Source organism: Pleurodeles waltl, chromosome 6 (genome assembly GCF_031143425.1).
Source record: "Pleurodeles waltl isolate 20211129_DDA chromosome 6, aPleWal1.hap1.20221129, whole genome shotgun sequence".
NCBI lineage: Eukaryota > Metazoa > Chordata > Amphibia > Caudata > Salamandridae > Pleurodeles > Pleurodeles waltl.
Window position 1 is genome coordinate 51,716,751 of NC_090445.1, and position 25,198 is coordinate 51,741,948.

Below are 25,198 nucleotides of genomic sequence, written 5' to 3' on the forward strand. Positions count from 1 at the left end.
GTGTGGTTGATGTAAATACTACTACACTTATTTTTGTTGTAAATTGTTGCCATAGCACTTTATCGAAGAGACAATGAGCAGGTGGAGACAGGTGAGTACTGAGTTGTCATGGCAGAAGCCAATTAGGGGCCTGCTCTTTGAGAAACAGGAAATGCCTGCTTTTAAATTCCAAACATAGTGACAGTCAAGAAATCTTTACAAAGAATGCTGGAGGGCTCTGCCAGGGTGTCCTACTCCCGATGCCCCTAGGTCATACAGTAAGACTCCTACCTTAGGTCATACAGTAAGACTCCTACTGCAAGCCTTTATTAGCACAAAAGGCCACTTTAGTAAGACTGGTTTGTAGTTATGAACTCACCACTTCACAAATACATCATGAAACAACTGACCTTGGTAATACATTAAAACCCCTGACATCGCCAGCCCCTTATAAACCCAAAGTGTAGACTTCTATCTTCTTTCTTCCCATTCACAGGCCTTCGATAGTAGCCTAGACAAAGACCCTTCCTCAAACACCAGGCTAGCTTCACTGCAACATCCTTGTTGGTATAAAATCCAGCAATGCACCCAACCTTTCCCCGTTTTCTGGAGTATGCGCCCTTTGATAGGCTGCATTTGGGTTTCCATCCCTCCGCAGACCTCCATTCATCCCCGTATTTGGAACACTCATGTTTGAAGTAGCAGAATTACAATGGGCAAAACCCCTTTTTGAAACCCCCAATATGCTCCTGTGATAATTCTTTGGCTATTTGTATATGAACCTGTCCCTTGTTGGATGGGATGGTACAAAAAGGGCAGATATGTCACTGGTAGCCCACTTGCCATGAGTGCTGCTACAGGAGCCAGGTGAGGGTTGTCGCAATAGAATGTGTAAAAGACATCCATTGTAGCTGTAACTATGAATCCAAGTCTCCACTAGGTTTGTCTGGATTCGTAGTTAACGTCACCTTGAATTTCTCATCATAACTGCCAAGTAAACCGCCAAAAAGAATTTGTGCCTTTTGTGTGATATCCATATACTTAAAAATTGTCACCGCCCTCTCCTAGTGTTTCTCACAATTCATACTGGCGTAGATTAAAAAGGCTGATGTCCAGTTTTAATTTGTAGTCGGTATCATAGGGTGGTGTGCCAGTTCCCACTCCTCTTCCTTGACCCGTCTTTAGATTTTATGTCTCTGTGCAATAATTTAAAAACATCAACAAATTCATTTTTCCATATCTTCCTCTTGGTTTTCCCTGACAAAAATTAACACAGAGGCATTGGTATTCCAATATATCGTAACCTTTTTCTGTGTGTTTAATTCATCCTTTTCTTCTCCCTCTTTTTTTATTATCCCCTTACCTTCTGTCTTTACTATCCTCACTTTCTAACTCCTTGTAACATATCTTCATCACCCTGTCTTTCTTACCTTTTCTAATGCTTTGCCCTTCTTTTGATCTGTCTTTTCAATTCTCTAATGCTATTTTTCTTCTTAAATACATTCGTCCCCCAAGCCAAATGAATTCTTCATGTTATTTTTACTGTCCCTCCTCACTAAAGTCCAACATTGACCACCAAGTTTCCCTACATTGTGGAGCTGCGTCTTTCATCTGATGTGTTCATCTCCCCTTTTTGATGCTTCTCTGCCCTCCAAGCTCCTTGGTGTGTGCTTTTTTAGCTCTAGGCATCTACAATACACCAAATGTCTTCTGCCTGTCATTAGCTCACTCTTGATGGTACCATATCCCCATTTCTGCTCTTCCCTAATTTGTACACTCTCATATTGCTTCAGATCACCCACATCCCATTCATCACTCTCATTCTCATAATCCAGTTCCAACTCATTGCCTTCATCCTCACCCTTCCAACCGCTCATTCATGGCTCCTCCCCTCACCCAATCATTATTCATACCCTTGTCACTCTTTTGCAGACATTTTGGGCTGTGGCTTCACGCACTGCCTTGTAGAAGAAGCCATGTCGTATCATCGGACCAACCTCCCAGAGCTGTACCGTGTTCTGTTGGCATCTTCAAAATTGTGCCAACCTTTTTTGTCAACATTGTTTGCACCGTTAACCCAAGTCCACTTCAACCTGGAGGTTTCCCATCACCAGTGGCACCATGAGCCTCTCTAGCTCTTTTTTTCCCTGCTTGTCCCTCAACCTTCTTCGTAACCCACACACATTTCCCTTTCACTTGCTTTTCGAAATATTCTCCATTGCTTAAGTCTACAGCATAGTGGCCATAGATAGTGCTTCATATCTCACTGCCTGCTTTCAGTTCATAGTTCCTTGTACCCACTGTCCACTTTTAGTTCACATAGCACTTCCCATTCCATCTCAATATTGGTCAACTCCTCTTGTTTAGCAATTTATTTTCTCTGCCTCAATGATGTTACATTTATATCTGTTTCCTTTAATGCCTGAAATGTCACTACGCACCACTTTTTCTCCCCTAAAGGCCGCCAAGACTGCAAACACTGCCTGGGGCTTGAGGTCATTCTCTGTGTGAGAGGCCTTGCCCTTCCTTCAGAGTGCTCTCTGGTGGCTCACCGTGCTCACCTTTTTCACTGGCCTGGAAGGTGGTGCTGCAGTGCACCCTTCCTCCTCTCCACGCATGCGCTCCTGCCTTGCCTCTAAATAACCGCCTCGTCCAAGCTTTTTGTAATTTTTTTAATCGAATAGAACTAGAAGTCTTTTACATTCATCTTCGTACATCTGTATTTGCATCATAACTATCAGGTCTCCTTTGCCTACTAGTTGAATTATTATTGATTGGAGAGTGTATGGTTCACTTAGTAATTCCTGTTCAGTTAGTTTTTTGAGGTTATGAATTATGTGTTCAAAAGCTAATATACTGGCCACTAAAGGCACACTCCAGTGTTAAAGGCCCAAACCGGAGGCAAGGGCCTTTAACAATGGAGCGGGACTTTAATGCTGGTATAGCCCAGCTAGGAAGAGCTACTAGCTATAAGGCTATTTGAACGTTCTGCCTCTAGAGGGCAGAACGTTATAATAATAAAACAAAGCCCTCATGGAGCCCGAGGGGACTGAAATCTGTTGTAGGGGCTGAAAAAATTGAAATCCCCTCAGGCTCCATGAGACTTTTGTTCTCACCAACAGCTGTGAGCAAAAACGTTGTAATGTTGGTGCTCCCGGCTTCTACCAGCCATTAGAAGCCCTGAGCACTCCACTGTTTTCATTGGAGCTTCCAACATTCCAATATTCTAATAACTCATATGACATAGTTCCTGCTGGGGGGTTAAATCTTGTTTTTTTTTCCAACATGGAGTAAGTATTGTTATCATTCTCTTTGGGTTCCTTTACAGTAAACACAACAGCTGTATTGTTCAAAACAAATCTTCTACTCCTTGCGGATCTTGCAAACACCTGGTCTGGGGCTTGAAGCAAATCCTAATCCTATGTTTAACACAGATATCTGTGTTTCTCCTTTTTTGACTGTTTGGCATGCTTATAAACAGCATTAAAAAAGACAAATGTGGATGCCCTGTCCTTTCAGCTTCATTTCTTCACTAAGCGCCTGATATACATTGCCACATTCTGTGCATACAAAACAGTACTTTTGAAAGATGTGAATCCCATCATGTGGTTTTTCCGTCTGATTGCCAAAACTATGAGCTCGGTGCGTACAAGCAGCATTAGAAAAGAGGTGAGAAGTACCTTTCAAATCCTGTACTCTTGGTAGTCAACATGTAAACAGAGCCTACGCCTCTCTCTCAGTTCTGCTTTTTAAAGCTATTGTTTTAAAGATCACATAAGCAGAAAGCTGTACTATCAAGCCATACATAAAAAAGATCCTGGCTAGAGTGGCAGTTTGGAAGCTTGCAAGCCACTTTGGGGGATGATTATCTTCTTTGGAAGATGTTCTTTATTACACATGTCATATGCGATTTATCATGACTGGTAGGAGGCATTGATAATTTCCCAGTGAGCCCTCCGCTCCTACCTCATCTGTTGTAAACTTCTGCTGATAGCTTTATGTGCGGCACCTGGCAGGACTGCTAAATTCCAAGAGAGCACAATTTTGAAAGCAGGCCGACCCTAATGCCGGCACAATGAAACAAGTCCGAAGGTCTGGGCAACCCCAAATCTCCCCAAATCTGTCAAGGTCTCATACTAAATTATGTTGCGTAGGTCTTTACTCTAATGTGAGTCTGAATAATTTAAGGACAGCCCTCCATTACCCATTAGGTCCTGAAGCCGGCCTCAAGATCCCAAGCCTCGAGAAGGATTGCCCAGATGATAAAACCTGAGGACACGCCAGGAAATGCAGCTGGCCTCACCACACCAGGCCATATAGAGGGGACACCATCCTAGTGTTGCTTCATTGCTAGATAGGGTGGCAGTTGTACCCATAGTGACAACATATGTGGCGGGGCTGTGCACCCCTCGGTTTTTTACCCTGTGTGTCAGGAGGGGAGGGGTAAGGGCAAATCTGGTCGTATAACGGGTCATCTGGCAGGGATGGACCTTTGTGGTAACCGGCATTTGTTCCAGTGGACATCATTGTGTAGGATTCACCCCGGAACGAATGGACTGCGTGGTTGGAGGTAAGCTTTGAAAGGGGGCTGTGGGTGGAACTGAGATAGGGAGGCCTGGAGGGAGACCAGTTTTGCTTTTCACCGTACAGTCACATGCAAGGCCCTGCCTATGGCAATGTGGCTGTAGTCAAGTGTTGAAACACATAGGCAGCTTTGGGGCATCAGACAATTGATCCCAGAACAAGATCTCAAAACAGTGGTGCAGTCTCTCGTCTAGACCCACTGAGAGCAACAATACATGCAGCAGCAAGCTTCGTTTTAGGTCTCGAGAAATGTAACCATATTTTTACTGCCCTGCTAACCCTCCAGTGGCTTCCAATTAAAGAGCGGGCATAGTTCAAAACCGCCTGCATTACCAAGAGGACGCTGCACTCCTCTTCACCTACCTATATGAGAAACTGAAAATTTCTGGTGCAAATAGTTGTTTCAGAAATGCCCAGTCCCTGCTTCTGGAACCCTCCCCCACCTTCAGTAGAGAACGATAACTGAACCAGTCATTCTCTGGTAGCGCCACAAGAATCTGGAACTCTCTGCCTCCCGCGGCCTAACCACCTGTCTAGTCACCTTCAAAATGGACCTCAAGTACTCTCATCACCAGGACCCAAACTAACTCCATTATGTGACAATACCATCTAAATCGATGCTTTAACTGTGTATGGCCTCTGACCAGCTCTTGTAATTGTCTCATGTGGAAACTCCAGCACGCATCTACTGATGTAAACATCTGAGTTTAATTACTGTAACTCGCTGTAACCCATATATCCTGCTACTGTTGTAAACCGCTATTATACCTTCTGGCCATGTCCATGCTATATAAATATGTATAAACATATATATATAACAGATGTGTAAAAAATATGTATAACAAATATATAAAATTGCAAAAATAAATAAAATGAAAATGGGGACTGGGCACTCATGTAAATCACTCTGAAGCCTATGGTTCAGACCATGCTGGATAGAACACTATAATGCATATATAAAAAACATAAGGGGTTGACCCATGCATAGCGCTGCTCTCACAGATGGCACACCGCTTAAGTCATTGGTTCAAGATGTCCATGTGCTGAGCTGTATAGCAAAACCTTATTTTTCACAGGCTGACATGGGGAATTTTCCAGAATGATTGCCATCTTTCTGTGTGCTCACCCCTAGTGGCCTGCTTATTGCCTGACCCCACACCCTCCAATTTACCCAGCACCTACCGTAGCATTAGATGCAGCAAGGACTCCCTGCAAGGCCTGGGGGAGGTTTGTCACCTGTGCAAAAGCGGGTTCCGTTGTGCTGTCTCTGGGCTCCCACATAAATGGGTAGAGTGCAGTGTGTTGCGGCATCTCATCCGGTCCACGTATAGTTTGTTGGCTGACATGCTATGTGTCCGCTGTGGACATTACTTTCTGGGATGAGCGCAATGGGTGTCACCCCCACATATCAGAGACGACAATATCTTTAGGGCGCAATGGAAGGGCACCATTTTGCTTGTCGTATGTGCCTCTGCATGGTCTAGGATGGATGGAGGAGTTACGCTTTCTGTCATGCTTGGCATGGTGCCGTCTTAGGCTGCATATGTGCATCGTGCTGGAACGGGGCAACAACCATCATCACATGCGAGGGGCTGCCATGTAGTACAGAATACTGTGAGGTGTCCACCATCACCTCCCTATCTGCTTTGGGGGGCGATAGTGTGCGCAGATCCTTCCTTTCTCTTTGAATTGCTAAGCCGGGTCACATAAGCCAGACAAGTCACTTGAGAAGAAATTTGCAAACCTGGACCCTGTTTCTTTCTAGTCCAAATGGTTCTGCCTGCTCCGCGGAGTTGGTCATATGTCCCCTCTCTCATTTTCCCAGCGTAAGAGGCTGTATCCCAGTTGAGCTACCTGGTCTGTATGTACATTGGTAATGGGAAACTGTGTTTAGCATTGTACTGCAAGTTTAACTATGTTGACAATACTCCATAAAGGTGCTTGCCTTTGGGGTATACCTAACCATGCACTCCCAAGGTATGTTAGGAATATGTACGGGTAATGTTGCACCTACAATTCATTTGCCACAATTTCGTATTATTTACTACTAGAGAAATACAAAATGGATCACACTTAGGTAGAACATCACCTTTGGTGGCAGCTGTAGTAAGTAAAAATGGTTTTAAATGTACACTGGTGTTGGCATACTTGCGGCACTTCTTAGCAATGAAGACACTTATGACAAAATACTGGCACAGGCACTTTGGGAGTCATTTGTGGCATAAAGGACTCAAGTGGTACAATACTGTTACTGGCATACTGTAGGTAATGCATGGCATATAGGCACCTTTAGTAAAATAATAGCATATTTGAAATTGTTGTGGTCATGTGGAAACCAGTGGCTCTTTGCTGGTACAAGCATAGTGGAGGTAAGTCTTGACATAAAGGTGGAAAACCTTGCATATGAGAGGGTGGCAACCATGACAAATTGCTGGCCCTGACTTACTAAGGTGGTTTTTGATATAAGGGTCACCTTTGCTATGTGGACGGCATAAACTGCAAAATTCTGGCACTGGTATATTTTATGTCCTTTTTGATATAAGGGGTACCCATGAATTCAGGGGCACCCATTACAAATGCTGCCTTTGGCACAATGAGACAATTTTTGAAATATAGGGCACCTACAGGACGTTTTGAAACAAATGGGGTCAGCGTCTGGGGAAAGATCATCAGGTTTCATTGGCTTGGCACACCATGAAAGGATTTTAATATGTAATGCACCTATTACATTTTAGCAAATTTATGTGAAAAGTGTGCTTTAATGTGGACTATTTCTCTCAATTCTTTTCAGATTTTTCTTGGGGGGCTTACTCGCTTTATTTGGTCGCTCCAATGCAGGGCAAGTATTATGCCCCAGAATTTTCAGAAGTCAAGACAGCACCAAAATATAGGTGGCATTTGTCTGTGTTGTGTTGTTATACTAATCATACTGTCACTATGGAACTTCAGCAATTTCAATTGTTTTGATGTTAGGGACTTCTCATGTAAAATTTTAAAGATGGATATTCCAGGTGAATACCCAGCACTATGCCCCTTGAGAACCCTTTTGGTCGTTAATGTACAATACAAATAGAAGCAGTACTTGAGGAGTTAATCAGATATATACTAGTATCCTCTTTTTTGTGACCAATTTTATTATCCAATTCATAGTCCATACTCCATATCTTGTGGATAGTAGTATTTCAACCGGTAACAGCACTCAACTGTTGCTCACTGTTAGTACTACAGAGTTATTCTATCCAATCTCCGAAAAAAGTGTTCTTCAGAGCCAACAGATGTTTCGCTTTTTTAAGGTCTAGTAACTTCTTGTCCAATTTCTCATTAGAAAGATAAATCCATGCTCGATCCAGTAATCTTCACATTCCAGGAAGTACACACCAATTAAATGGTTCTTGATTTTAATAGCAGCTATCTCATAAGATTCTGGTTCTTTCAATCACAATCAATACTGGGTTTCCTCCTATAGTCAATAAATATATCACTTTTTAGGTCATCCAAACATCTAAACCGTCTTCCTCCAAGAGAAATGCCTTTTGGCAACTGCAGTTGCTGAAAGGTGTTTCTCATGGAGGATGATGGTTTAGATAAGAACACTTATGTTTTGGATAAGAACTGTGAAGAACAATTTTTTGGGATATTAGATAAAATCATGCTGTAGTTCTAACAGTTGTGTGCTGTTAAGATATGGAATATGGTTTATTAATTGGACAATAAGTATATATCTGATTACCCCCTCAATACTGTTTCTATTTCTAGGGTTATGTGATTTGCTTTCCTGGACAAAATCAGGGTCAGGAGATGTTATTAGGATCAAAAGATATGCAATGTCACTTCTACTGCACATGGCGTTTTGGTGAATCGACGTCCATGCTGGGAAGCTGTTCTTTGCTATTTCTATGGCATGACTAATACAATGTTCCAGTTTAATTGCAAATTAAGGAACTCAGGGATGTCATGAAGGTCAGGTGAAGGTGCATTGGGTAATTAAGAAGAGGATTCTTTGGCACTAGGAGGTCTGAACTTGGGATTCTTCTACAATGTTGTCAGTGTTATGCTATGTCAGTGGTGTCTGGGACACCTGCATAGTTCATTTCTAGGTGCTTCTATGTATGCATGTGTTCCTTTACAGTAAGACCTGGTTCTGCTCATACAATGTTGATTCAGTCTAGTCCTCTCGGATATAATTATGCTACCTCTTGAGGTTCTCTTCCCCAGATGTTTCACCTGTCCTACTCGTTTTACAATATTTTTTTCAATCTAAAATGGGGGGGGGGGTATAATTCATGAAATTCATTGCTGTTCACTTTTCCAGAGGTTTGGTAGAAGTACACATACCAATTAGTTTCCAGAGGTCCACGACGCAATATGATGGCGATTGCAAAAACAGCAGTAAGAGCAACTTGTGAGCTTTTGAAAGGGGTAATACTGATAGATGTTAGAAAACTACTGCCATTTACCTATGATGGTATTTTTACAGGTTGTTAGAACTGCCACATTCACAATGGACAAAATAATGCAAGTGCCTTCATCTTTGATAGGCCAGTAAAGCCAAAGATGATGCCGGGAGACAATGTGCAAGAGAGGCCGGCTACATGGCTGATTCTAAAGAGCCGTTCATTTGGATCAGAGTGCTTGCAAGCTCTTTGTTAATTTACCTCTTGTTGCTGTGGCTGCTCAGAGTGCAAAGGTAAACTCTATGCTATGTCCATTGCTATTTATTAGTAGAAAGAAAGATTGCTCTCAGAGGTCGTTATGGTTACGACAGCGATAGGGCGTGTCATAAGTGGTAATGTTGACTGACTGGTTGGAACAGGTCCTCCTGGGTCTCCTGGAGAATACAACAATGCAGCCATTCAGTTTTAGGTTACAATACCTAATGTAAATGATTGGTACTTAATCAGTGAATATGTTTTCATGGAATGCTGTTTCGTTTTACAGGTGACTGCAACAAGTCGCAGGGTAGCTTGTGGCTGCTGACACATGATCAGGAATGGCAGAGCACAGCTTGATTTTGGGAGACAACCTGAGTAGAGATCAGTTCAGACAGTCCCAGGAGTGTTCTGGACCAAGAATAGTAAACAGATATTGGGGGTAAGGAAGTGATGATTCTGACCCACGGATGTGCAATTTTATTCTCGGCTGCTTTCAGAAGGGCGTGAGCCCATTATTAAATCAAAGTTGTATTACGTTTGTGCCAATGTTAAATATACATTACTTCAGAAGGGCTAAAGCTCATTATGAAGCTGGAGGTCTGTGCAGTTCATGCCACTGCTAAGAAATGATAACCCTCTCAAACACTTGTTTGGCACACAATGGTCAAGTTGTCCTCTTTCAACTGCAAATTAATATCACTCACTCCGACACAGTCCCGGCACAATGTAAGAACAGGATTCCCATCCTTTTTGTCCTGTGATGCTAACCAAGAGGAAGCTAAATTCTAGCTAAGTTCATGGCCATTGGACAGGCGAAAGGTCTTGACTGGGCAAAGAAGATGGTAGCAGCACAGAAGAGTCGGCAGCAGTTGGCAATTTGCAATGCAGCAGAGACAGAGGTGAGGCAGCCATCCGATTCTGGATTCGAGGTGCATGAGCCAGGAAAGGAAGAGACTGATAACAACTCTTATAGAAGTGTAAAGTGAGGAAGATATTGAAGGGCAAGGCTTTATGAAAGGTCCTTCAACTTCCCAAAAGGAGAACAAAACTAAATATGGTAAGAAGTGAAGAACAAGACTCTGTCTCTGAGATCAGTGATCTCCTCACACGGAGTGGCCGTAGTGACTTATCGAGTAAACTTCAGAATGCAAAACAAAAAAGGCAGCCAAAACAACCATCATGGAATGTGGCATCAGGCATCAACTCTGGAGCTTTGGGGCACGTGCTGCAAGCAAGCCTGAGTAAGGTAGTGGAGGAGATGCACAGCCTTATCGCCTCAGTGAAAGTTTGAGTTACTTTTGGCATGGAGGATCCAGGTCAAGGTTCCATATGCGGGCACGCATAGCAAGCATAAAAGAAGAGGGAAGGGAGATTCCAGACTACCTCAAGATGGTCAGGTGAGTCTTCTGCTCTGTCTGAGGAGTTTAAACTTAATGCTCTGCCATCAAGGCACCTGAGGTGGTCCAGGAGAAGCTGGAGAAAGAGTACTGTTTCGGGAAGGTAGCCGGGCCTTTCGCAAGCTGCCCATCTCCATTTCATTGTCTCTCTGCGGATTGTACCCAAGAAGGATGGAGGCAAGTACAGGATGACACATCACCTTTCTTATCACAAGAGGTCTTGGGGAATGACTGCCTAGATTATGGAACATGCTCTGTTAAGCATTGTTCAATGAGGCTGTTGATCTTGTTCAAGCAGCCAGCAGGGATGCTCTTCTGGTAAAGGCCAACATTGAGTACGCTTTCCACCTCCCCCAGTCCACCTTGATACTTTTCATATCCGCGGTGTGTATTATGATGGGAAGCATTTGTACGATAAATGCATGCCAGTGGATTGTGCTCTGACATGCTCCCTGTTTGAAACCTTTGCATGTTTGCTGGAATGGGCGTTGTGGTAGGGCCATTCCAGAGGGAGTTGCACCATTTAGATCACTCCCTCTTCATCGGGAAGGCAGGCTCCCGTCACTGCAGTATAATCCTCCCTGACTTCCAGCACCTTAGCCGGTCATTATGATCCCATAAACACAAAAAAAAAAAAGACTCAGGGACCAGTGGAATGGTTGACATTTTGAGGCACTGAAATTGTCTCTCAGGAAGTGGTTTCAAGACTCTTGGAAGAATAGGTTGATGCCCTAAGAGATGACATTCAACAGGTCCTTAATAAGAGCCAAGCATCATTAGCCAGCACTCAGAGCCTGTTCAGCAGACTGAATTTTGTGGCAAGGATTACACGAACTGGAATGATTTTTGCTAGGCAGTTCGATAGGGTGACTGCAAAAGTAATAAAGCCCGTCACTTGGTGTGCTTCAGTAACGTACTGAAGGAAGATCTGCAAATGTGGCTGTCCTTTGTGTAGGTGTTCAATGGTACTCAGTTGTGAGGCACTCCGTGGTGCAGCAGTCAACAGCTCTAAGTTCTCACTGATGCATCAGTTTGGGTTTTGGTGCCATTCTGGGCAGGGAGTGATGTGCAGCAAGATGGTCTAAAGCATGAAGGAAGCATGGGCTTCCCACAAATATCACTATTCTGCAAATGTTCCCATTGTCTCTGCGCTCTATCTGTAGCCATAAGCACTAGCTAATAGAAAGATAACATTTTGGTCAGACAACATGCCTGTGGTACAGGCTATCAATTGAGAGTGTGGGACTTCCCTGACTCATGGGGCTGTTTAGGAAATTGGTGAAGGGTTGTTTGGTGAGAAATGTGGACTTATGTGCATGCCATGTCCAAGTGTTGAAGAATGTAGCCGCTTGTGCTGTTTCTCGGATTCACTGCACGGAATTACAGGTGTTTTACCCCCATGAGATGAAAGCAATGACACTCTTCAAGGCAGAATGGTGGTGCATGGTACTGCCTGTTTGAGCTGCTAAGGGCCTGAATGCCTTGCGATCTCAAGCAGCCTGGATACTTGCTAGTGCACCTGGATGGCCAGCCTTTCACCCAATGCCAATACAGAAGCGTCCTGAGGTGGGCACTTTCATAGGGGGGATACCGACCTAAATGTTTTTCAACACATTGCTTTAGAATTGGGCTGCCACCCACGTTTTTTAGGAAGTCTTTGAAAGCAGGGGTGATTATGCGAGTTGGTAGGTGGCGATCGGACAGGTAAAAATTGCATGTCAGAACCTGAGGCAAGGGGAGCGTTGCTATTGCAGCCTCCCGGGGATTTCCAAAGGGCACAGTTACGTGCTAGTGAATGTCTTACAGGAAATCGTCCCCAAAATCGTTCAGCGTGCAAGGTTATTGTTAAGTGTTTGTGATTGGTTTGTAGAGCTAAGATACAGAGTGATGACTTGTCTCTCAGACTTTGTTATGAATGTAGATAGCAGGGAACTGCATGACCTTTGCTGTACAGGAGCAGAATGCAATGATAGATACTAATATAATGAGTGGCAATATGTACTTTTTTTTATTTTACTCCAAGGTTAAACGAGTGTGGGTGATGGGTCACTCCTTTGTGGCCAGAGTGGAACAGTGAGCTAGAGAGAGGAAGTGGAACCCCAGGTTTCAATAACACAGAAGGTAGGAAGTCCAGAATTAAGATGGTTGTCTCCAGCTGCTGGGGACCTCAGTGCATAAGCCAGATGTATTGATAATCCATTGGGTAGAAATGATCTGACATCATGTGGGTTGAGGGGTCTCCTATTACAGGCCATGAAACAGAGTTTTGCCAACATATACACACACATATGGAAAGCGATCCCATAGTATGGTCAGAAATCATCCCACGCAGGTGGTGGGAAGGAGATATATTGCCTACAGCTATCAAACTGTTCAGGTGGAAAATGAACCTGTCCTTAAGAAATTTATGCAGCAGCATGACTTGCGTTTCCGTCAGTGGTAGGCTGCTGAGTGTAGGCATCTAAGAGGTACATTTGTGCATAACCCAACCTGTCTAATCAATACATTAGCAACATATTTGTACCCACCGTGTTTTCTTCCATTTATTTTGTTGTTTGGATTCTATTGTTGTTCTAAGTTCTCAGGTGTTGTTACATCCTCCAACAGCTAAGGATAGCAATGCTGTGGGTAGGCTCTGTGGCAAACTTTGCGTCCTGGTCTAGTCTTCAGAGCAGGTCTGCACATAAAGGTCAAGCATTATGTGGGAGAAACTCCCAGTGATGCTTTTGAAGATGCTGCTGTGAGCTGCCGAGCTGTAGAGCTTGCTAGACAAATTGAAACCCGCACACCATCTTGTGTCACAGCACCATGCTGGTCATTCTACATTCTTCTTTGCAGCCACGTGAAAGGGGAGAAAGGTCAGGGTAAGAATGAGGTGTGGAAGTGATCAGGTAAAGAGGGGTGGGGATAGGGAATAACCACATTCAACGCATCATGAGAAAGACAAAGGGATATGTACTCCCAATGAGTGGTAACTACTGTGGAAGTATATAAGAAAGACAAACATTGGCAAAGCCAGTAGGTCTATCTTACCTTTTTATTTCTGATCAGTCCTTGAATAAAACATATATAAAAAAGACTGCGCCAGTGGAAACCAAAACGAAAAATAATTCCTTGTGTACAATGCATTTCTGAGATAAAAAACATAGGCCCTAATTACAACCTCGGCTGTCTTTTAAAAAGACCGCCGAGGCTGCGGGAGACAGAATACCACCAGTGCCGGCGGTATTTCTGGCTCCCTTTTATGATTTTTCCGCTGGGCCAGCGGACGGTAACAGTTACCGTCCGCTGGCCCAGCGGAAGAGTCACATCAACATTGCTGCTGTATCGTAATAGAGCCGGCGGCAATGCTGATGTGCAGCGGGTGCACTAGCACCCGTCGCACATTTCACTGCCCGAAATTCAGGCAGTGAAATGCGCAACGGGGCTATGCCTGGGGGCCCCTGCACTGCCCATGCCAAGTGCATGGGCAGTGCAGGGGCACCCCAAGTCCCCCTTACCGCCAGCCTTTCCTTGGTGGTGATTTCCTTGCCGCTGCCCTGGTGATTATGACCGCGGTATAGTGGAGGGGCCGGCGGTATGGCCGTGGCTATTGCGCCACGGTCATAATAGCTGGAGTCACACTGCCAGCCTGTGGCGGTGTTACTGCCAGCTTACCACCAGCCGCCAGGGTCGAAATGAGGCCCATAATGTATGATTTTTTTTGTGTATTTATGAGATGCAAGGTAGTAGTAATGCTATTACTCAGAAAGCATTCTGAAAATAAGTAATAAGGGTGCTGACGCTGATAAGTAAGTGTCATACTCCTATCTTTATCCAACATATTCACTGACAAGGAAGGTGCTAAACCAACCATCTTGCTCGCTACAGGCGTTAGAACAGGCGCAGAACACCACAGCCATGCAGATAATTTAAGCAGGACTATGAGTCACTCACATTGGGTGCATCGTTCAGTCCACATCGACCTTTCTCAGTCTCAGGGTTATGGGCCTTTTTTTCTCTTCTGCATGAATTAAGTGTTGGGTGTGTTCACCCGCCAGATAAATGCTGGCAGGTTATTCCGTTTCTAAGCTTCTGCAATAGACACACACAGTCTGCCTTTGAACTGGTGGTTGAAGAGAAACTGAGATTTCCATGTACACTAAACAAGACCTATGGAGATCCAAACTTTTCAGTGATTTCTTAGGCTGAACCCGTTCCATATGCTAGCTAGTTACCAGGTCCTAGTCGACCATCTTCAGTTATTGGATAGGTTCTTAACTTAACATGTTATCACCCTTGTGGGTTTGTAGCCCTAACATGATGACTCGCTAGATGTCCTGCACTTACTCTCTTGCATAGTGTCTGAATGTAGGGGTTTCTGTGGCTTCTAATTTTTGCTAACCTGATGTAACAGCTGCAGTACTCCAATTCACCAAACACACCCAGAGGAGCCAGTTCACTGGGGGCTTGGGTCAGTGTATTACTGTTTTGTCCAGGCAGTGAGTTCCCAAGTGTATTTTCCCACCAAGGGTACACTTTCCTCTGCTAGGCTCCTCCTTGCTCCTTTAGCACATCAAACCACATGCTGTTGAGGGGAATAAAGGGAGCAACAAGAAGCATTGAAACCAACATGTCTATCTCATAAAGCTGCCAGTAGGGAGAGGATCCATTAACTCATCTTTTTCAGTCCCATCCATGGTGTTGCTTTTATATCACTAGTGGTTTTACCCTGTGAATAGTGGACATCATTGTTCAATTCTAAATTTGGAAACATCAGCACCTGGGAAGTCTTTTGACTGAGGTCCTTGAAACTGTGTGAAATGGAAAAAGTGAAAGGACACTACCAATGGACAATAAAGTTACCTGTTGTATGTCTTCCTCCTCAGGTTCTCCGTCTGACCCTCAGGTCCTTCTTCAGGGGTACCAGAAAGGGGGTATTCTAGTCACATGTAAATCTGCCGGCTGGTACCCAGAACCCCAGATGGTGTGGAGAAGAGATGGTGGGGAGGATCTGCAGCTCACATCTGGCCTAAAGAAGCAGGACTTGAACGGGCTTTTTGAAGTTGAGAGTACCTTGATCCTTACTGCGTACACAAATATGAAACACACCTGTGTCGTTCAAAATGCAACTACTAACCAGAGGCTGCAAACATCTCTTTACATCGCAGGTAGGCTTCCTGACCTATTTGTATCCTTGTCACAACTTTATCACATCTGTCACATATGTCTCCTGGAATAACAAGAAACAGAATGTGAGATCAAGAAAAAAGTGAATATTAGGAAACAGGACAAGAAAGAATGGAGAGAGTGAATGAGCAATGGAGAGAAAAGACAAGGACTCTAAAGATAAAAAAGGTGCTCACAAGACTTAGTGGGACAAAGTGAGAGAATGAAGGACTGTGTGATATGAAGAGAGGAGTAAAAAAGAAGGAAAGATACACCAAACGTGAGAGAAAATGTGCATGAGCAAGAAAGGGAATGAGTCACTAGTAGAGAGCATATTTAAAAAAATAAAATAAAAATAAATAAGCGCGGGGCCTAAAGGCTTTTCTTTGTACCCGACTTCTATGGCTGCCTAATTTCAGGATTACAAATGTCAAGACTGCCCAGTGCTTAATTTCCAAATATTTAAAATACGGGGTTCAATGTTTTGGTCAGAAGCCGACAACCACCACTATGGAAAGTCAGGCTGATGAATACCAAGGCAGCGTAGTCTTGATTCCCCCTCATGCCTTTTTCATCCCACACCAAACCTCACTGCTCCTTTACCTGCCTATTTCATATTCTTGTTCATCCCTGCTTTATTTCTTTGTCACTGTTTCCCCTTTTTCTCTTCCTGCTTCTTTCCCCCTTTTTAGGTTGAGCCTAGGCATCACATGCGCTGTCTCTGAGAGACATGCTGTGTTCAGTATAAGGGCTTTAACCACACCCACTCTTGCCATTTGTTCTTTGTTGTTCTTGTCTTAAATGCTTCACTTTTATTGGTGCATTGTGCTAAATGTCCCTCCTTTGCACGCTAAGTTCCTGCCAAGGGAGCATTCACTAAGAGAACATTTTTGTTGGCCATCACACTACATCACGCTTCCTCCAGCATGTGATGTCCCTGCCTCGCTCCTCCTGCCTGTTTTCGGTTTTCCCTTTAATCCAAACTATGATCCTTTCTCCTTGCAGCTCAGCTCCGTGCTTCATGTTCGATGGTATTTTTTTTTTACCAGTTGAGTCTTGTGTTATTAAGCAATGGAAAAGTTATCTCATACCATGTTTAATGCAACCTTGATAAACTCCCTCTGCTTCACATTGTAAACCTGAAAATATGACTACATCCCACATTTCCGCAGTCGGCGTTTACAGACACCCTTCATTTTAATGGGGTTATTTATGGTGTGAATCTACCAGCAAGGTGCAGCGGGGCACTCTGTGGCACAGGGGTCACATCCCAGTGTGTGTTCGTTAAAGAAACACACTGATGTTCACACCAGGCCCTGCAGAAAGACAAGAGTGCAAGTGCACACAAAAAGAGGACACAGTAGCTAGATGGATGTTTTGATTTGCAGCATCACTGCTGAAGTATCTTTACGCAAATGATGGACGGAATACACATCCAATCAAATATTCACCCCCAATCACCATTGTGGGTTTAATCCATCAATTCTGTTGCTTACCAGGCCACCCCAGTTTGGACCTAGCCATATACAAATCAGTCTTGACTCTGTTCCCCAAGGGAACAGTCCAGCTCAAACTGCCAGGCCAGGTCCTTGCTGGACCAGAAACAAGAACCCTGGGACCGGTTTCAGGGTATCACCCTTCATCAACCAGGTTAGTTTGAATGCAGTGGCATAGTGAGCCCAGGACCCATGTCTGGGCATACCCAGCACACTTAGGGTGACAAAAGCAAACAAACACCAATGATGAACAGAATGCAGAACCAATCAAACATTCACCCCCCAGTCACAGATTTCGGTTTAATCCATCAATTTTTTTGTTCACCATGCCACCCCAGTTTTGGCCCAACCCTATGCAAATCAGTCTTGACTCTGTTCCCCATGGGAACAGTCCAGTCAAACTGCCAGGCCAGGTCCTCACTGGACTAGAAACAAGCATCCTGGGACCACTTTCAGGGTATTACCCTTCATCACCCATGCTAGCTTAAATCCAGTGGCATTGTGAGCCCGGGACCCACGTCTGGGCATACCTGGCGCACTTAGGACGACAAAAGCAAACAAACACAAATGATGGACGGAATGCAGAACCAATCAAACATTCATCCCCAGTCACAGATCTGGGTTTTATCCATCAATTGGCCTGGCAGTTTGGGCTGGACTGTTCCTATGGGGAGCAGGGTCAGTACTGATTTGCATATGGCTGGGTCCAAACTGGAATGGCATGGCAAGCAAAAAACTGATGGATTAAACCCAGGTCTGTGACTGGGGGGAAATGTTTGATTTGTTCTGTATTCCGTCCATCTTGTGTTGTTTTTTTAAATATCGTTATGAGCAAACACAGTGTGCCCAGATTAAGAAAACTCTGTGCCAATGCTTGGATGATTTATCAATATTCTTTGTAACTCCGATCCGTAGTCGTCTTCGTCACATTCCTGCCTACCCTCCCTCACCTTTTTTTTTTTTTTTTTTTTTTTAATTCCCTTTTGCTTTTGTGTACCCGGGTATTAAGAACGATAGCCCTTTAGTTATATTGATATAGGGAGATAGTGGTTCCAGGGGACCGTGTGTTTTGCAGTGTATGGTCTTTACACAGTTAGCGGGGACGATGTCGCGAGGCAGAAACCTCATTATTAGCAACAGGGACGAGAAAAATAGACGAGGGGGTAAAGCAGAGAGCGCCTTACCAATGCCCTGTCCCCTACATAACCAGCAATCTCAATGGCCACATGTCATATGCAAATATCATTTGTTGTAGAACTTGTTAACCTAGTTTGTTCATAAAGATACACCGAAACGTCTCTCTGAAAAACTATTTTCAAGTGAAATCGTTTTTTGGTAAATGAACATGCTTTGTTAATGGTGGTCAGAGTGATTTAGTTCTGCTCAAAGTTTGCTAACAGTGGCCCCCTCCCACAGCCCCTCGGTGCCTCTGTCTATCCTGTTTGATATTCGGATGCACAGAAGGAGGCCCTGCCAGGCCCAACTTCCGCCTCTGTTGCTTCGTTCCTTGGCAGGCGTGAGCTGGAGCTGCTTTCCGGCAGTTGGCTGTTTGGCTGACTTCCTCTTGGTGGAAATAAATGTTGAAATGTGATAGTGAACTGTCTGAGCTCCTTCGAGACCTGTTCCCCGCGGCAGAGTGCAGCCAAAGGATAGCACTATGCTCTGTTGTGCGTTTTCCCTAAAGCTTTTTCACTCATTAGAAGCAAGAGTACGTAATTGACTCTTGATATAGTGCTTACTAGTTAGGTGTTCCGCTTTGTAGCGCTGTGTAGTGCATGCGAACCCACCCAGTGGTATTTGGTTTAGTGGTACTATAAGCTGAGCTGCCCAGGAAACGCTGAACCCGCTGAGCTAGGCTAGGTTCATTAGAGTTGTTGTATTTAGAGCATTGGTTGTAATAGCTGGACAGGCGGCTTAGAAGTAGGGGGTGTAGCTACCATTGGTGCAGCAGGTTCAGTGGCACCGGGAGCCCTACGTGGCCCATTGAACCCTGCCAGTGCTATGATTTACTTCCCCGCAACAGTCAAGAGGGCCATTTCCCTTGCTCGCACCAGGGTGGTTGATTTTCAGGCTCCTGCATTCTTTCCTCTGCCCTGTTTGCGGTGATTACGAACAGTTTACCCATGTGATGGCAATTGATGCAAGGTTGGCATTTCCACATTGAAAGTGGCGCGCTTTTACAAAGGTCGGCTCCTCACTTGTGAACTGCTGATGGAAAGAAGTCTGTGCCAGTCTGGGTCTGATTCAATAGTGATCTTTAAAAGCAGGGTTCCTTCCTGCCAAGAAGCCATGCTCCATGAGCAAGCATAACAGGAAAACCTACAGACGACAACGTCAACACAATGTCAGACCAGTGGTTTCAGATCTGAAGATGCAGGTGGGATCAATGGCTGAGAGAACGCAGAAGTATCTTGGGGTGAAGGGCTGTGGGCTCAAAGCCAGGACTTGATGAAAATATCACATCGTACATGGCAGCACTGACTGGGTTATTGTCTGAATAATAATTACAGCACTGCCATAGCTATGTGTGGTGTGAGATTTGTTTAGTGCATACCACTTTGCATTCTGCCTCTTGTAGTTTAAGTGCCACCATTCAAAGCACAAGAATACGAATAGCAGAATGTAAATCATGTGAGATAAAAACGCAAGAAGCTGTCACATGTCATTAGGGATAGTTTCAGACAGTCATCCTGCTCAACCAAACCCCAAGCATGCTGGAACTTGTAGTTTCAGTTTACGATTATAAGAATGAACCTTCACTGTTCACAGAATAATGAGTTCAGTTGACTGGAAGTCATGCTCGTGAAAACAAGCCAGTTGACAGATAATGCAATTCTATCCAATCAGCTCACATGACTGGGCGTGCTCTTTAGTAAACGGCTCCATTACTTGAGCTGTAGGCTGACTTGCCTGCAGAAACTGTATATTACCCATCTTACCTTCCTTACTGTATGGCTAAAGTAAGGCTAACAGATGGCGTCATGTCACCAGTAAGGCAGTACTCCACTAGTGTGCTTTCATTTAAAAAACCCACTGCATTCTGGGAGTTGTAGTCTTGGTTCATTCAAGTTGAGCCTATTGAACTAACACAACTGAAAACGTGAAATTGAAAAGAAAAGACATAGGGCCATATGTACAAACACATTTTCCCATAGACACAGAATGGGCAAAACTGCTTGCTACATCTGGCCGTAGTAACTTAATGATTCGTGGATAATATCTCGCAGAGATAGCATATTTTCAGAACTGAGTTTTCATTTAGAAAGCCAGTGCATTCCGACAGCTGTCGAGTTGATTTATTCAGTTAATAAACCCGATGGCAATGATTTGCAAAATGAAAGCAAAGAAAAAGCTTCTGAAAGAGATAGTTGTAGGACGCATGTACCGAGGAAGACGTGTCTGAATGTTTCATATGTAGCAGGTGAATGCGATAATATTGCAGGGATGTTTGTGTAACTTGCTGTGTAGATTCGAATCCTGGCATTGGCAAGCCAGCCTTTTATCCCCCTCAGTTCAATAAAAGAAGCACCCTCATTCAAATAATAACCCCATGCCTTCATCAACAATTATTTGTGTGGGGTAAGCGTGGAAACTATAACAATTATTACAACATAGGCCTAACTTCTTCCAAGTTGGTTCAGAGAGAGAGTTCTGTGGAAATTAAACCAGGCCTTGGCGAGCGTTTCCCTTAAATTCTGACACTTCCTTATTTTTTTTACATGCTTTTCAGAATTTCTAGAGTGGAAAGTATTTGGAAAATAAATCGTGCTAATTATAATGAAAGAAAATATTGCATTCAGTGTACTGTGGCAGTACTTTAAGACATGTTTGCTTTTCGTCTGGTATATGGATTATTTCCCTTTTTAAACAATGCTTTACAAATCAGCAGTGGTAAAGCCAGTAGCTTATCACTCGTATTAGAAAAGCAAGACCTATTGGCTTTGCCAATGCTTGTTTGTCTTTCTCTCTCTTGAGTTGGCTGTGATGAGGAGTGCTGGTCCTCAAAAATGAGTGCTGGAGGGCATCCCCTGCAACCATCGGCTCAAATTATTGCCTGTTTATGCCTCTATCTTCCACCACCCTGTACCATTGTCTCTTTATATAACTCTTGCAGGTTCTTTTTCATCACTTTGTCAATGTTGTTTTTCTGTCTTTCGCCTTCTTTCTCGCTTTTCTGCCTTTCTCCCTCTTTCTCTGGGTCGAAGGTGGACGTTGAAAAATAACTCCTGGTACTTAAAAATGGGAGCAGGTGCTCACCACTTGCAACCAGCTGCAAAATGTAAGCACCCGGATGGATAGAGAGTGTGTGAAAGAGAATGCAAGTGAGAGGAACACACAGAGACATCACTAAAGAGACAGTGAGAGGGAATGAAAGACCAAAAGAGTAATGAGAGAGTTAGAGAGAAACATAATAGAAAATAAGAGCTTGGGGGTAGAGATGAATAGTGGATGTGGGACTGAAACAGAAAAGAAAACATTGTTGCCAAGTTCTCATTCACTTGGGCTTGAACCTACATTTAACCCAGGCCCACTAAAAGATGGAAATTTACCAGCACACTTCATCCATTTGCTACATTGTGTCTGGCAACACGCATCACCGAGATCCATACTTTAGCAATTGCAGAGGATCACAGGCTGTCGCAACCCAAAAGCATTTTACTACTGATTTCATGACAGAGTGATACAAATAAAATACCATTGGCATCTGTAGTACCATCAAACATCTGTGGCTGTATCTCCATCCTTCAAGGCGCTAAGATACCTTTGTTGGTCATCAAAAGCTTTTATTTCTTATATATAAACACAGAACATTTATTTTTATGTCTTAAAATATTTCAGTGGCACACCCAGTATAGTGGCATAAAATTCAAAGTGCTCAATACCCATTTACTGAGTAAACAGCAACTCTGTATCTCTACAATAGCTCGCCAGCAAACAGGCCCAACCAAAGAACGCAAGAGGGGAATGTAGATGGAAGGATTGAGGAGGATGATGGGTAGACATTTTGTGTTTATTTACTGAAGCTCTCCTCAGAATCAGTTACCTGAATGTTCAAAAGGTTTATCAAAAAATTAAAACAACCCCTCTGCCCCTTGGCTAAATTGTATACATAGACACCCATTTCCTTCCACACTTCCTGTCCAGTCATCAAGGAAGGAAGGGGCATCCAGTGTCCTGGTGGATTCCTTCACCTCCTCAGGACAAGGCATCTCTCTCTCTCTACTCTACTCTAAAAGTGACACATCTCTGACATAACATCACTCCCTCTTTAAAGAAGGACGACACAACATTTCCCCCACCTGATTAGAAAATCGCTTGGAATCCTTGAATATGTCTGATCATACCTCCTCAGAGTTTGTTGACTAAGTTTGTTGCTCCTGTTGGTGGGGATAGCTTGATGTTTATGTTTTTGTGTGTCTAGCTACTTGTGTCCATAGTTGTCATGGTGGTGTCAGTTGAGATCACCTTTCATTCTGTACTTTTGCGTGTGTTCAATAGGTGATGCAAAGCACCCAGAATCACTGATCTTTATTTAAAGGGTGCAGAGCTCCATTGATTGCATGCCCCATGGCCACCTCATTTCAACAAGTCTGTGAGTTCTGTTTCACATAAGGGAATCCTTTCTTTTGGCCTTCATCTTGTTCTTTTATCATACCTTCCTTTAAGGGCATCACGGAGTACAATGCCCCACTTGAACATAGGACGGAGGATCAGGATTACCAAACCTCACCACACTTTCCCTTCAGCCTTCTCATAAAATGTCAATTTGTGGTTCTGCTCTGTGTTGTCACGTCTAATGACAGTGCCTCTGCCCGGGTGATGGGGTGTTGTAAGGGACATTTAATTATCTGATGTGTGGAGTCTGTTCGCATTGCTTAGGGTGTCTGGCGTTTTTCTTCCAGCAAAGGTGGCAACCCTAATCTTAGAAGGATGTACCGCTCCCTGGAATGCGGCACCAGTGCCAGATATTCATGCCCTGTCCCTATTCCAGGGTGAGCATCCGACGCATAGGATATCTCAGCGCCTTCACACTGGGTAACAGCCTAGCCGGCGCCATCTTGTTCCCCAGTATGAAGTGCAGAAGTATCTCCTGGCTGCAAGGAGTAAACAGCTGTGCCTCACCAGGCCCAGACACATCACCAAATGAAACAGATAAGCCTGCTTGCTGCTTGCGGTACCCCAGAAGATAGGCTGTGCACAAGGGGAAGATCCGATCAAATCTGCTGGAAGAGTCAGGATTAGAGTTCTTTTTTAACTTTGAAAAGAGAACATCCTTGTGCATCAGGAGACATGGCAAGTTGAGAGTGTGCAGAGAATGAACAACTTACATGTGGAGAGGATAGAACCACATGAATATATGTATGAGTATGATGAGGCTTTGGGTTGCATGATGTTCCTGATAATAGAGAATATTTCCAAAGAGGCATTGGTACCCGACCAATCTTACGAGAAAAGTAGGAGCAGCGAGCTGCTGTGATGCAGCACTGATAGTCCCTGGTGGTCACTTTGTAGGCAAATTTAAAAGTGTCTAGGCAGAAGCATCCCCAAGTTTGCTCTAGGGATTTGCTGTGCCACTTTATGACCCAAAGCACCTCCAAGTACCATGTAGCAAAGGGTGTCTTGTGATAAGGGTTGCTAGTCTTAAGAGGGGCATGGCGTTGTGAGTACAGGAAATCCAGCTGCTAAAGTTACCCGCTGAGGTCAAGGCTTTCATACTAAGCTCTAAATAGGTGGTTTTAAGAGCATTCAGGAAATTGATGAAACCTTGCCCTAAGACCGAGAGATGTAAGAGTTGGCTGAAGTGATCAGAGGACTGTTATCAGGAGGGACTGCCAGCGAAAAGGTACCACAGAATGATCTTGTTAGCAGAAGAGGGGTCAAGGTGGAAGTGCATTTGAGGTTAGTGACTAAAGTGTCAAGAATATGACCCAAGTATGTGGGGTGCTCAGAGCGATGCAGCAGAAAAGGCCATGTGAGTTTATGTCCTTGAGGAGGACACACAAATCTAGTCTTCAGGTTTTCGCAAGTGAACATTAAGGTCCCCAGTAATGAAGACATTGTTAGATTTCAATATGTGAGGGTCCACTAGATCCACTGATTTGGAATTAAGACCCCACAAGATCCAGGAAGGTGATAGACAAGATCTCCACGGAAAGATGAAGTTGACCGAGTTCTGAGGTTAAGGAAGATGCATCCTATCCAAGAGGCAGCTGTAGTCGTACGTTGATGGAGGAGCGAGAAATGAAGGCCAGCCTTCTCCCCCGCATATTAGAGTAGTAAGCAGCAACAAGGAGTAGAGTCCTGGAATGGCCAGTATAGTGTCTGGAATGGAAGAAGGCAGCAGCCAGATGATTGACAAAAAGGGCATGTCCAGATTGGGAGAGGGCATGGTTCCAAACATCTAATTGCTATTTTGGAAGAGAAAGGGTGAAAGAGTGAAAACATTTTAGGTTTATTCTGATACAGCATCTGTCGAATTTTTGACTGATGGTGCGTTGTTGCCATCAGGGGTTTGGAAGGAAGGGACATTTATGGAGCACAGCCAATAGCCGTAGCAGCTACAAAAAGCCCACCACAGACTGCGTAGATACTGAGCAACAAGAGGAGGGCTTACATTGGCTGGTGAAGCTATGAAGTATTCTTGCAAAGCAGGTTAAGCGAGTAGGAGTGGCAGACATGTGGGGGCAAGGATCCTGGCAATGGGCATGGACAAGTGCATGCAGACTTGTGTTAGGCACGCCGCCAGCGCCCGCTGTGCGGAGACGCAGCAGCATCATTTTACAGTACAGTGAGTGGGCTCATTCTTTCACGCTTCACACTGCTTCTTAATGTCCCTCTCCATTTGACATTAAAGACAAATATAAAGCTTGAAAGGTATCTACAAATTAACCTTTTGCTTTTTAGAGTATATTGTTTCTGCACACTCTGTTTTGTTCCAAGG

The 25,198-nt window shown here is 44.1% G+C and overlaps 1 protein-coding gene across 3 annotated transcripts in view; it reads left to right on the forward strand.

Annotated features, from left to right (window-relative positions):
- LOC138299176 (butyrophilin subfamily 2 member A1-like) overlaps positions 1–25,198 on the forward strand; it is a 143,070-nt gene that overhangs the window by 45,708 nt on the left and 72,164 nt on the right. For all 3 annotated transcript variants that reach the window (XM_069237269.1, XM_069237268.1, XM_069237267.1), the window contains one exon: positions 15,481–15,762. In XM_069237269.1, coding sequence (XP_069093370.1) covers positions 15,481–15,762 — 282 coding nt within the window. The remainder of the gene's footprint in view (positions 1–15,480; positions 15,763–25,198) is intronic.